Consider the following 14,290-nt stretch of genomic DNA (forward strand, 5'->3'; position numbering starts at 1 on the left):
CAACAGAAAATTATTCCCTCAGTTCAGGAGGCAGAAGTCCAAAATAAAAGCATCGGCAGAGTTGATTTCTGCAAACTGAGGGCGAATCTATCCCAAACCTCTCCTCCACTCCTGGTAGTTGCTAGCAACCCTTGATATAACTGCATCCCTCCAGTCTTTGCCACCTTTGACACATGACCTTCTACCTTGTGTCTTGCACCTGATCCTCCCTCTCCTTTCTCTTAAATTTAATTTAGGACACACCCCAACCCCATATGATCTCATTTTAACTAATTATATCTTCAAAATCTCTATTTCCAAATAAGGTCATATTCTGAGGTTCTGAGTAGACATGAATTTGGAGGACACTATTACAACCTATATACCACGCACTGTAGAGTATCACCTGAAAATCAGTCTGGTCTCTGTGATGTGAATTAGGCGCCCTTTTATGAAGATTATTTTAAAAATGAATAGAGCAGTTAGATGGCACCTGAGTTTTTGTTAAGGTGGTTCCTCAAGTTCAGCGAGCTCACACCCTCTGTTTGGTTATTATATTCACATTAAGAAAAAGGCAGAGCGATCTGTGGAAAGGAAAGGGTTGGCAAAGCCTCCCCCTTTTCAACTCTGACTTGCATGTCTGCTTCTAATCTAGAGCCAAATAACTATCGGACCATGCATGGCCGGGCAGTAAATGGCAGCCAGTTGGGAAAGGATTACATCCAGTTGAAGAGCCTGTTGCAGCCCATCCGGATTTACTCCAGAGCCAGCTTGTATGGCCCTAATATTGGGCGGCCCAGGAAGAATGTCATCGCCCTCCTAGATGGGTAGGTCAGATTATTTAGCTGTTCTTATAGCATTGTTTTCTAAATGTAATAAGTTAATGTAATTTGTATTTTTCCTGGTTATTTCCAGACTTAAGAAAGATGGGGAGACTTTTTCTGTAGTGGTTTCTCCAACTAAATCAGGGATTTTCCATCAATCAGTGGAAACACTTCTAATTTCTCTAGGCTTTCCACAGTTACCATGACATGGTGGGGTTGGGTGGGGTTACATCATCTCCAGGATAGGCTGGAAGGAATACGTTCTTTGAAAAAGCACATTTAACATTACAGTTTTTCATGGTATCATTTTATATATTTTAAAGGCAAAATATTATCTACTTTTTTTGTGACCTCTTATAGAAAGTGAAGCTTGACAGACTCCTGGCCAGTGGAGCTGACCTAAAAAGTTATTAAACACTACAAATACCTGTAGATTAAAGTGTAGTTTAGTGTAGAGGTTTATTAGCAGATATCCTGAGAATTGCTGTCACCTGATTTCTTTAATTTTGACTGAATCTACTAAGAATTTTGTTTAAGCACTGATTGTAGATGAGACACTGTGTTAAGTGGTCTCTGACTCAGAGGCTGTGCACCAGGTCAGATTGAATAAGTGGGAGAACTTTGCAGGTTGGGTACAGTTATGTAGGGTCAGAGGGCATGTCTGAGGGAATGGCATGAAGAAGGTTGAAGATCTATGTTGAATCCAAGACCCAAAGTGGGGATGTAACTGGAGCAGGAAGCGTGGGAACAATACCCCCAGGAGAGTCGGGAGCTTGTCTGGAACTCTGTATACTCCAAGGCACATCTTTTATGTGGCCTCATGTCACTCTGGGGTAGGTATGGTTCCTCCTGCAATTGATGAGTTCCTTCAGAGATGAGTAAGACATTTTCCAGTGAAGTACAGAGACCAAGTGAGGTTAGATAAATGCAATACAAGTATAAACAGAAATGTCCTAGGATCAAGAAATCTTTGACCATCCTCCTGTCTGACCTCTGTGGCTGATGGCTCTTGTAACTCTCTCCCCTTTGTGGTGGTTTATTCTTAATCTAAACTAGTGAAGGTTTGGGAAGGCAGAAGATTATAACAACATTAACAACTCAAAATTTAATTTTAGGCATTTTCATTTATAAAACGTCTCCCAACCCTTGTTTCTCTTTCTGTCCTTTCCCTGCCCTTCTCTTTTCTCCCTTTCTGTCAGGATTAACTTCCTCTTTTTCTCACAGAACAGTTTCATGACATGGGCCTCACCCACAAATGCAGCTATAAGCTTCCCTTTATGTCCTTTGAAGTTACTATGTGTGTGTATGTGTGCGTGCGTGCATGTGTGAAGTGGTGATAGAGAGGTTGGTTTTATTCTACATGTTATAATTACAGGATAATAATCACATGTGTATAGTAATTTAATTTACTTTAATGATTTGATTAATGTATTCCATGAGATTCAGGATGTTCTCCTAGTAGCCTGACCTGATATTTATCAGTCATTCATTATGCAAATGTTCTTGAGCAACAGGTGTTAGGAATGGAAAATATAATATAATATAATATAGTATAGTATAATATAATATAATATATTATAATATAATATGATATAATATACAATATAAAAGGGTTCTGAGGATGAAAGGAGGACCAAGATGAAAGGAATATCTAGATAAATAATTAGTGATCATGTTTTATAGGGGTTTATAGATGTAGTTTAAGGACTTATATGTTGGGAAAGATATTGGATCTTTTTAAACTGAAAAGGGAAATAATTTGATTTGCTATGTAAGTAAGTATTGTTGGGAGGCAAAAGAAATCATTCTGTACCCCTTTGGGTTCTTCTAGGCTAGCAAATAATCAAGCAAGCATCAGGTAAATTGGTTAAAGAAAAAAATAGAAGCTTAAATGGTAACATGTAGACCTCTGGGGAAACCCAGTAACCCAGTAAAACTGAGTAACTTATCACATGACTTCAGACACCATCTTCAGTAGCTTATCCAAGATAAGGGGGTGGAGGGCAGGAAAGGGGTGGTCAGTCAGAGAATTTAAGAAGGAAGGCACTAAACAAAGGTATGCAGATTTAAGTTCTGCCTTTCCTTCTGAAAGAGATAAGGTGATCAGGTCTTCCTGGGAGAGTCCCTTATAGAGAGAAGCTTACACATACATGCCTTTTTCAAAAGGAACCTCCACCTAGCCTTTGGAGCCTGACCCATGAAATCAACCATTTGCCAAAAAGTTATATTTTGGGGTAACAGACTTTTGCTTCCTTATGGTATGCTTTATCTACTCAATCTAAAATGGACTGGAGAGGAAGCCGGGAAATCATCAAGAAGCGTGCAGCTGTAATTCAGAGGAAAAGCGATGGGATCAGGGTGAGGGCCATGGCAATGGAATACCTTGCTCCAGGTAGAATCCGTGAACTCGGTGATGTACTGGATACGTGTATGGTGATGTGACATAGGAATGTGTAAGTGACGAGGTGTGCAGTGCTGAGAAGGAAAGTCTGGGGAAATAATTGATTCTGGGAAGAATATCATGATTTCAGTTTTCATCGTATGTTTATTGTGCACTAGTCTAGATGGAGATGTCCAGTATATCATTGACTATTATTCAGCGGATGAAGGTCTCTGCTAGAAATATTCCCTCTGGGTGTCATTAGCATGCAAATGGGATTTACGGTTCCTGGAATCAGGGAGATCAGTTGAGGACAATATAAAAAGAAAGTCCAGAGCAACTCCACATTTAGAAATGTGAGGAAAGAAGAATGCCCCCAGAAGTGAGAGGAAGGGAGGGAATGGGATATCACAGGAACCAAGAAAAGAGAGTTTTAAGTAAGGAGGGAGTGTTGTTGGGAGGCCTAGAAGTCAAGTAACAGGACTGAAAAGTGCCATTGGATTCAGCAACATGAAGAAAAAATTTAGTGGAGCGATGGAAACAGAAGTCACATACATTTGTTTGAAGAGTGAATGAAGAGTGAGAAGTTAGAAACAATAATGTGGGAGGCCTCTCTGGTGGTGCAAGGAGTTAAGCATAGCACTGTGAAGCTGTCCGCAGCCTCTGCAGCATGAATTTGATCCCCAGCCAGGGAGCTACCCACAATGCACAGCAGACCTCTCCTGTCTCACTGGCTGCACTCCTCAGCAGTGTATTTTAGTCAGTCTGCCTGTTCTGTTCCTCACTCTGTCTCTGGTGACTCCTCTCACCCCCTGCACCTCTGGCCTGTACCCCAGTTCTTATATGTATAAGTAAATAAATCTTAATTAAAAAAATAAACAATTATGTGGACAACTCAGTAGAATTTTTACTATGAAGGAGAGTAGAAAAATGAGGGGAGATGTGGAGCCAGGGATGGCATTTAATTTTTTATGTTGATGAATAATAATTTTTTATGTTGAATAATTTTTTACATTGATGAAACTTATCCAAGAGTAAAGAACTCAATGATACAAGAGAAGAAGGATATAGCCAAAGTGTGAAGTCCTTTAAGCTTAGAAGAAATGGAATCCAGAGGGATGAGTCTTCATTAAGTGCAGGGGCAGTTCCATGGGGTAATAGATGATAAGAATAAAAACACTCTGTGTCTGAGATTTAAAATTATATGGAGGAGATGCATAGGGCATAGTGAGGGCACTCCAGTTTGTGTCCATGGTATAAATATCAGTACCTAATGCTGGCTTGCTGTCAGTAAAAAGCTTGAACTCAATAGTTAGGGACAGACGTGGTGGCAAGAAGTAGGGTCAACTTCCTCATACACCTAAGAACTAACAGGAATCAAGACACTAGAAAAAAGTCACTTAGGCAACAAAAGGTACTGGTGAGCACTTTTTTTTCTTTTATGTGCAAGAAAAAAAATGAAGATTTATCTTTTTTAATGTCTATGCACTAAATACACAGTGAAATATAACTTGAAACACATAAACATTCCCAGCAATTTAACCAACAGTATAAAAAATGTCAGCACTCTAAATTACCAGTTCTGCAGTCTTTCCCAATCCTCCTGGTTATACAGATGTAATTTTACATAGTTGTTATCATTGTATATGCATCATTTTGAGTTCTGCATATTTTACTCATTGTTTTATATTGCCCTTTCCATATTTCTACATAGTTCTCATATTTGTCATTCTTAATAGCAATAAAATATTCCATTGCATTAATATACCAAAGTCTGCCTAAGTGTTCCCTCACTGTTGGGCATCTGGACTGTTTCCCGTTTTCGTCTGTAATATATAGTGCAGCTATAAACATCTTTATACAAATAGGTTTTTTATTTCTTTTGAATTACATCCTTGGGCTATATTCCAGAACGTTGGGCTTTTGGGTCAAAGTACATGATAATTTTTATGGCTCTTACATTTGTTGCCAATTTTTTTTTTCCGGAATAATTCCACCAGGTTATGGAATAGCAATGTGTTAGTGTGTCTGCTCCCTCAAACCCCATGCCCCGCAACAATGATTACTGTCCTTTTTATTAATTTACTCTACTTTAATTAATGCAATATCTTGCTTTATGGTTAAGTTTTAATTCTGTAAACTATGAAAGGAATCGCACAGTTTTCATAGGCTTAGTTTTCCTCCTTTTCCTGTTCCAGATTTGGTTCCTGGCACGGTAGCCATTTTGCCTGAGCTAGAGACCAGGAAGCCATTTTAGGTTTGCTCCTGCCCTGTGTTCACATACTCCATGAGGTACTGAGTTCTGTTAGTTCTGATGTCTTAGTAACACTCATCCCCTCTTCTCATTTTTACTTTACACTTTAAATGACTTTCACTAAAAGTTTCAAATTCTAATAATTTTCCCACAGAGATTTCTGGGTAGTTTTATAGAAATGAAACATATGATCAAATCACTCTTTCTTGAAATCTAAACCCTGTTACACACACCCTGGCCTTTAGGGTCCGCTGCCTGCCCACTTTGCAGATAGGAAGGCCAGGCACTCCCTTCCCCTCTCTGCACAGTCTGCTCTCTAGCTGCATCAAAATATAAACACATTTCAGAAGATATCATAGCCTTGTCTGCCTTTGCTGGGTTTTACTTTGTGTCATTTGTTTGGAATACTGCATCTCCCTGGCTTTTCCTCTTTCCAATAGATCTTCTCTGACACCTTCAGGAAGGAGTTCTTATCTTCTGCTCTGTCCTTATGTGGTGCTTTGTTTATTTTTCTGCCATAGCACTTATCAAATTATTTACATATCTCTCTTGATAGACTACAGATTGGGATCAGGACCCTCTCTGTGTTTTATTCATTCTGTAGCCTCAAAACTAGAAATACAGTAGGTGTCTTATAAATGTTCATTGAATGAATGTTAGCTGTTTTATTCAACGACAGACTCTGAGTTCATTTCACCTAAAAGCAGATGCATAAATATGTGTAACATTATAAATTAACACGCAAATGGTGATTTCAACAAATTATGGAAGTTTATAGAAATCATAATTATCATAGTTTTAAGGACCCAAACTAATTTTAATCTTTTTTACTTAGGAGTTATAGGGCTAACTAGGAATATCTTACAGTCAGGATATGAACGCCTTGAGAACAAAGAATCTTCTATTTGTGTCTTCAGGGATTAGGATTTTACCTAGAATATGTAAAATACTTAATAAAATGCTTGTTTTATTTTTTTCCATTTATTCATTTGGGAACTTGCTATTCTTTGCTTTTGATTTTCATCTAAAGACATGAAGAATTTTTCTTTAGGGTTTTATCAGCTTCTATTTTTCTTTTGAATGTATTTATACATCATTTATGTAAGAACAGTTTAATCTTGGTCTGTTGCTTTACTACTTTGAAACAGTTTTTTTTTTTTTAATTATAAATTTTATTGTTATATTCCCCATACAATTGCAGCCCCCCCATTCTGACCCCAATCCCTCCCCTCCCGCCCCCGCCCCCCTAAAAGTGTCTCTGGTTCATAGTTTTTTGTTGATTTTGATTTTCACTTTCTTATAGTTATTCATTTTCCTGGTCCCTTATTTAAGTTTTCTAGATTCCTGCTATGAGTGAGACCATCCGGTATTTTTCTTTTTCTTTTTGGCTTATTTCGCTGAGCATGATCCCTTCCAGCGCCATCCATGTTGCTGCAAATTGCATGTGTTTATCTTTTTTGAATGCTGAGTAATATTCCATGGTATATATGTACCACATCTTCTTGATCCAGTCATCTATTTTTGGGCATTTGGGTTGTTTCCAAAGCTTAGCTATTGTAAACAGTGCTGCTATAAACATAGGGGTGCAGGTGTTCTTTGGAATTGATGTTTCTGTGTCCTTTGGGTAAATACCTAGGAGTGGAATTGCTGGATCATATGGAAGCTCTATGTTTAGTAGGTCCAGAAATCTCCACACAGCTCTCCACAGTGGTTGGACCAGTTTGCACTCCCACCAACAGTGCAGAAGAGTTCCTTTTTCTCCACACCCTCGCCAACATTTGTTGTTGCTAGTTTTTTTAATATGTGCCATTCTCACTGGTGTAAGATGGTATCTCATGGTAGTTTTGATTTGCATTTCCCTGATGACAAGTGATGTTGAACATTTTTTCATATGCCTGTTGGCCATTTGCATTTCCTCTTCAGAGAAGTTTCTTTTAAGCTCTTCTGCCCATTTTTTGACTGGATTATTTTCTTTGTTGTTGTTGAGTCTCATCAGCTCTTTGCAGATTTTTGTGATCAGTCCTTTATCATTAGTGTTGGGTGCAAAAATGTTCTCCCAGTTGGTGGGGTTTCTCTTTGTTTTTGTTATTGTCTCTTTTGCTGTGCAAAAGCTCTTTAATTTGATGTAGTCCCAGCTGTTTATCTTTGCCTTCACTATCACTGCTTTGGGTGATGTGTCTGTAAAGATGTCTTTGATGTGCAAATCACGTAGTGTTTCGCCTATATTTCCTTCTATATATTTTATGGTTTCAGGTCTTATGTCTAGTTCTTTAATCCATTTTGAGTTGATTTTTGTGTATGGTGTGAGGTGGTGGTCAAGCTTCATTCTTTTGCATGTAGCGACCCAGTTTTCCCAGCACCATTTATTGAACAAACTTTCTTTGCTCCAATGCATATTCTTTGCTCCTTTGTCAAAGATTAGTTGACCATAAATCTGTGGGTTTATTTCTGGATTTTCTATTCGATTCCATTGGTCTGTATGTCTGTTCTTGTTCCAATACCATGCAGTTTTGATGATTATGGCTTTGTAGTATAGTTTGAAGTCTGGGAGTGTGATGCCTCCATTCCCTTCTTTTTTTTTTCAGGAGAGCTTTAGCTATTCGGGGTTTTTTGTGATTCCATATGAATTTCATCAATAATTGTTCTATTTCTTTGAAGAATGACATTGAAATTTTGATTGGAATAGCATTGAATCTGTATATTGCTTTTGGAAGTATGGCCATTTTAATAATGTTTATTCTTCCAATCCATGAGCAGGGGATGTCTCTCCATTTCTTTGTGTCTTCTTCTATTTCTTTTAACAGTGTTTTATAGTTTTCTTTGTATAGGTCCTTTACCTCTTTTGTTAGATTTATTCCCAAATATTTGATTTTTTTTGTTTCAATAACAAAAGGGATGGTCTTTTTGATTTCTTCTTCTTCAGATTTATTGTTTGTGTATAGGAAGGCTACTGACTTTTGCGTGTTGATTTTGTATCCTGCCACTTTACTGAACTGATTGATGAGTTGAATTAGCTTTTCTGTGGAGTTTTTGGGGTTCTCTATGTATAATATCATATCGTCTGCAAATAGTGATAGTTTGACTTCTTCTTTTCCTATTTGGATTCCTTGGATGTCTTTCTCTTGTCTTATTGCCCTGGCTAGGACTTCCAGTATTATATTGAAAAGCAATGGTGAGAGTGGACATCCTTGTCTTGTTCCAGATCTTAGTGGAATTGCTTTCAGCTTTTCACCATTGAGAATGATACTGGCTGTTGGCTTGTCATAGATGTCCTTTATGATGTTGAGGTATGTTCCTTGTATCCCAAGAATTTCAAGGGCTTTTATCATGAATGGGTGTTGCACTTTGTCGAAAGCTTTCTCAGCATCTATTGATATTATCATATGGTTTTTATATTTCTTTTTGTTGATGTGTTGGATAACATTGATTGATTTTCGGATGTTAAACCATCCTTGTGCCCCTGGAATGAATCCAACTTGGTCGTGGTGAATTATCTTATGGATACATTGTTGGATTCTGATAGCTAAAATTTTATTGAGGATTTTTGCATCAGTGTTCATTAGGGAGATTGGCCTGTAGTTTTCCTTTTTTGTGTTGTCCTTGTTCGGTTTTGGTATTAGTGTAATGTTGGCTTCATAAAACGTGTTTGGTATTGTCCCTTCCTTCTCAATTTTTTGGAAGAGTTTGTGAAGGATAGGCACTAATTCGTCTCTGAATGTTTGGTAGAATTCATTTGTAAATCCATCAGGTCCTGGGCTTTTGTTTTTGGGGAGGTTTTTGATTACCATTTCAATTTCGCTAATTGTAATTGGTCTGTTTAGGTGTTCTATTTCTTCTTTATCTAGCTTTGGGTGATTGTAGAGTTGTAGGAATTTGTCCATCTCATCTAGATTGTTAAACTTGTTTCCATATAACTGTTCATAGTAGTTACTGATTATTCGTTTGATTTCTGCTGTGTCCGTTGTGATTTCTCCTCTTTCATTGATGATCCTGTTTATTTGTGCTTTCTCCCTTTTTTCCTTTGTGAGCCTGGCTAGGGGTTTGTCTATTTTATTGATTTTTTTCAAAGAACCAGCTCTTGGTTTCATTGATCTTTTGGATTGTTTTTTAGTTTCAATTTCATTTATTTCTGCTTTGGTTTTTATTATTTCTTTTCTTCTACTGGTTTTGGGGTTTTTTTGTTGTTCTTTTTCTAGATCTTTGAGCTTCGAGATTAGGTTGTTTCTTTGCGTTCTTTCTTGTTTCTTGATGTGAGCTTCTATTGCTATATATTTTCCTCTTATTACTGCTTTTGCTGCATCCCATACATTTAGGATATTGGTGTCCTCCTTGTCGTTCAATTCAAAAAATTTTTTAATTTCTTCTTTGATCTCCTCATTAGTCCAATGGTCTTCCAGTAGTGTGGTTTTTAATCTCCATGAGGTAGGAAAGTTCCTTGCCTTCTTTTTATGGTTTATTTCTAGTTTGATGCCTTCATGGTCAGAAAAGATGGTTGATATGATTTCAATCTTGGTGTATTTGTTGATGTTTGTCTTATGCCCCAGTATGTGATCGATCCTGGAGAATGATCCGTGTGCGCTTGAGAAAAATGTGTACTCCGTTTTTTTTGGGTTTAGTGTTCTATAGATGTCTGTTAAGCCCAATTGCTCTAGGTCCTTATTTAGAGCTTTGGTTTCTTTACTTATTTTTTGTCTTGTTGATCTATCCATTGTTGATAGTGGTGTGTTGAAGTCTCCCACTACGTATGTGTTTTCTCTGATGTCTGTTTTCAGAGAGGACAACAGTTGTCTGATATATTTTGGTGCTCCTTCGTTTGGTGAGTATATGTTAATGAGTGTTATTTCTTCTTGAAGTATTGTCGCCTTGATCATGATGTAGTGACCAGTGGGGTCTCGTTTTATCTTTTTGAGTTTGAAATCTGTTTTATCTGATATAAGTATAGCTGTTCCTGCTTTCTTTTTTGGTCCATTCGCTTGTAGGATTGTTTTCCATCCTTTAACTTTGAGCCTATTTTTATCTTTTGTAGCTAAATGTGTTTCCTGGAGACAGCAAAAGGTTGGGTTTTGTTTCTTAATCAAGGCTGCAACTCTGTGTCTTTTTATTGAAGAGTTTAGTCCATTTACATTTAGAGTTAATATTGATATGTTAACATCTGTATTTGCCATTGTGTTTGTCTTTCCTTTGATTTTATTTATTTATTCTTTTAATAACTTTTTTTTTTTGGCCTTCTTTCATTATTATTCGTCCCTCTGAGGTTCTGGCTTTAGGACTCCTTGTAGTATTTTTTGGAGTGGGGGTTTAGTTGCAATGAAATTCCGGAGTTTCTGTTTGTCTGGGAAGGTCCATATTCTTTCTTCAAAGATGAAGGAGAGCTTTGCAGGATAGAGTATTCTTGGTTGGCATCTGTTTTCTTGGAGTCTGTTGACTATGTCCCTCCACTCTCTCCTTGCCCGTAGTGTTTCTTCGGAGAAGTCTGATGTCAGCCTGATTGGTTTTCCTTTGAATGTTATCTGTTTCTTCCCTCTTGCCAGCTTCATTATTTTTTCCTTGTCCTGGATTCTTGGGAGCTTTACTATTATGTGTCTTGCTGTATTTTTCCTTTCGTCGTGGAAGTTTGGTGTTCTTCTTGCTTCTTGTATATCAATTTTCAGCTCCTTCTTCACATTTGGGAAGTTCTCTTCAATTATCTCTTTGAATATTTTCTCTGTTCCTACATCTCTCTCCTCTCCTTCTGGTATTCCTATAACTCTTATATTTCCTTTCCTCATGGAGTCAGATAGTTCCCGAAGTCTTTCTTCGTTCTTTTTCCTTCGTACTTCTCTTTCCTTTTCTGTTTTGGTTCTTTTTATTTCTGTGTCTTCAAGATTACTTATTCGTTCTTCCATTTCATCTATTCTGCTTTCATTGCTTTTTCCAGAATTCTTTAGTTCTTCCATTAATTCTTTGATCTCCTGCATTTCTTTTACTTCCCTCTTTAGGGACTCAATTTCTTTCTTCTGACCATTGTTTTCCCTCTCTAGGGACTCAATTGCATTCTTCTGATCGTTGATTATTTTTCCCTTATCATTGTTTTCCTTTATGACTTCTGTCAGTTTTTTAATCACGGCAATTTTAAATTCTCTTTCTGGAAGGCTCAGAAATTCTTCCAAGTTATTGTCGTTGCAATCTGGGGGCTGGCTTTCTTTTTGTGGTGTGCTTTTTCTCTGGAGAGTTGCTAGGTTGCGTGTGGTTCTTCTCCTCCCTACTGTCTGTTTTCTAATTTGCCGTATGCGTTGGGACACTGTGTTGTTGGGACTGGCCGGCATCTTGGGTGGGCTTCTCTGTTCCCCTCTGGTTCTTCCAGGAGTCATCTGTCAGTTTCAAGCAGTCTTTACTGGAGAATGGTCCCTGTTCTAAAATGCCGATGTGGGGACACACTCCCCTGTGCGCCTGGTCTGCCCCGGCGGTGGGTTCCTGCTCCCCTCTGGGCTTGGACTGCAGGCCAGAGGGGGTCTGGCGTGGGCGAACTTACCCCGCTCACCTCTGGCTCCTGAGGAAGCCTTCTGAAGGTAGTCTTTACTGAAGAAATGTCCCTGTTCTAAAATGGTGATGTGGGACACACTCCCTGCGCGTCTGGTCTCAGGCACACTCTTCTGCGCGCCTGGTCTGCCCCGGCTGTGGGTGCTCGCTCTCCCTGTGGGCTCAGACTACTTGTTCGGAAGGGGCCCGGTGTGGGCTAACTCCCCAGCTGGCCACTAGCTCCTTCAGGAGCCTCTGCTGGCTTCAAGTCGCTAGGTGGCGCCAGAGATCTCTCCTAGAGCCCTTGGGGAGCTGATTTTCCACCCCGTGGGACAGAGAGCAGAGCGGGGATGGTAGGGTACACCTCAACGGCTTTGGGGTGCTGTGTCTGCCTTGTGCCCCACCGTCGTGGGGAACCCACGCCCCTAATTTCGTGCCCCGGGTCTCAGTTCCAAAGCCCTCAGTTCCAGGACGCGGGCTGTAGCCCAGATCAGTGGCGCGGGAATGGCGCCTTTTGAATCCCGCTCCCCTGCCTGGGCACCTTGTTCCTGCTCACTCAGGGAGGGCCTCCGCTGTCTCCCCGCAAGCCTAGGTCGCAGGCGCGGGGACCTGGGCAGCTGCGATCCGAGCGCCGCTTTCCGCGGAAGCTTACCGGGGCGGCCGGGGCTGTGTGCTGGTGCTGGTCTCCTCCTGGGGGGCGGGGCTCTCTTTAATGGCGCCTGGAGCTCACCTCCGGGGCGGATCCTGCAGGGTTCGCCTCAGCTCCCGTTCACGGGGTGTGGTGGCTGCAATAGTTCCTTTCCACTCACAGACCCGCTTGCTGCGTCCTTTGTTCTTGTTGGCTGTTTTGGTTTGTTGTTTTCCTCCTCTCTGCCGGTCGGAGAGTGCCGCCTCTGTGGGCGGGGGAGGGGAGCAGGGTTCTGCGCTTCCCTCCCTTCTCGTCCTCTTTTATGGCAACTTTCTTCTTTGGGCAGTTTGCTGGAGTCACCCGTTTATCTTCCGTGTCCCATTTCTCACTGGGACCTGCCGCTTTTCCTCCCTATTAACTTTTTTTAATGGGAGATCTTACTCGCAGCGTCTCCTCGCCGCCATGTTGCTCCAGTCAGATTCCTGAAACAGTTTTTGTTTGTTTCTAAAGTTTATTTTTATTATAATTGTTTTTGTTTTTGTCTACTTTCTTATTGATAGCTTCTTCCCTCCCAGTTAGGAAGAAGTAACTATTTTATTTTCATTTTTTAAAATGCTTTAATTTTCAGTATTAGACTTTTAAAACTTATTTGGAATTTATTGCAATGTCTGCCATAGAGTAAGGATTTAATTTTTTTTTCAGTTATATGTCAGGGTCAATAACAAGTTGTTCTTTGAAAACATGTTTACCGAGTCTCCTTCTCAGATGTTTAAATTCTATGCAGTGAGTGCCGAATTCACTCTCAGTAAATTTTTATTGAACACCTATTTTTTTTTTAAAGATTTATTTATTTATATAAGCACTGGGTACAGTCAGAAATGCGGGAGGGTGAGAGAACTCACCAGAGCCAGAGCGGGGAACAGAATAGGCAGACTGATGAGAATTCAACTGCTAAGGGGAGCAGCGGGCGGCAGTAGATGTCTGCACGCCATGTGGGACCCTGGCCCAGTGGCCGGGGATCGAGCCAGTGCTGCAGAGGCTGCGGGCGGCTTCGCAACCCAGCACTCAACCACTGCGCCACCGGGGAGGCCCTATTGAACACCTATTTTGTGTTTGATTCTTGCTTGCTTAAGTGCTGGCTGTATATAGAGGAATAAAGCCAAATGATTCTCATACTCTTCAAGCTTAGCAAGGGAGAACCTTAAGTAATAAACCTTAAGTAATAAACCTTAAATAGTAAATAAGAAAGCAAATTATTGTAAATTTTGTGTAATACTATGAAGAAGGTAATTGGGATGCTTGTGGCTAGGGGATCCATTTGGAGAAGGTGATTAGAAAAGACTTAATGAAGATCAAATTATTTTAGCCAAGAACAAAGGAATGAGAAGAAGCCAATGTTCAAAGAGTGGAGAGAAGAAAGTTCAAGGTGAGGTTATAGATCATTTTTGTCAATGTCCTGAATTAGAAACAAGGTCAGGCCATTTGAGGAATGGAAAGATGGGCAGTATAGTAAGCAAAAGAACAGAGGTAGGAGATGAGACTGCATAGAAGGCAGTGACCAGGTCATTGCTGGGCATTTTATTCTCTGATGATGGAAAACCATTCCAGGGTTTTTGTCTGGACAGCAACAGTTCTAGCTGGTGCCCTCTGAGTCTACCATACAAGCCAAATAGATCTCAAGGCACAAAAGTAAGGGTTCAGAATTGCTCAGTAAGGAGGCTGCTTCG

General features: G+C 39.8%; 1 protein-coding gene across 3 annotated transcripts in view; it reads left to right on the forward strand.

Moving 5' to 3' along the window:
* HPSE2 (heparanase 2 (inactive)) overlaps positions 1-14,290 on the forward strand; it is a gene marked incomplete at both ends in the record, with an annotated part of 443,183 nt that overhangs the window by 252,505 nt on the left and 176,388 nt on the right. For all 3 annotated transcript variants that reach the window (XM_084246044.1, XM_084246045.1, XM_084246046.1), the window contains one exon: positions 635-806. In XM_084246044.1, the coding sequence (XP_084102170.1) occupies positions 635-806 (172 nt within the window). The remainder of the gene's footprint in view (positions 1-634; positions 807-14,290) is intronic.

This window comes from Talpa europaea (assembly GCF_964194135.1).
Source record: "Talpa europaea genome assembly, chromosome: 10".
Lineage (NCBI taxonomy): Eukaryota > Metazoa > Chordata > Mammalia > Eulipotyphla > Talpidae > Talpa > Talpa europaea.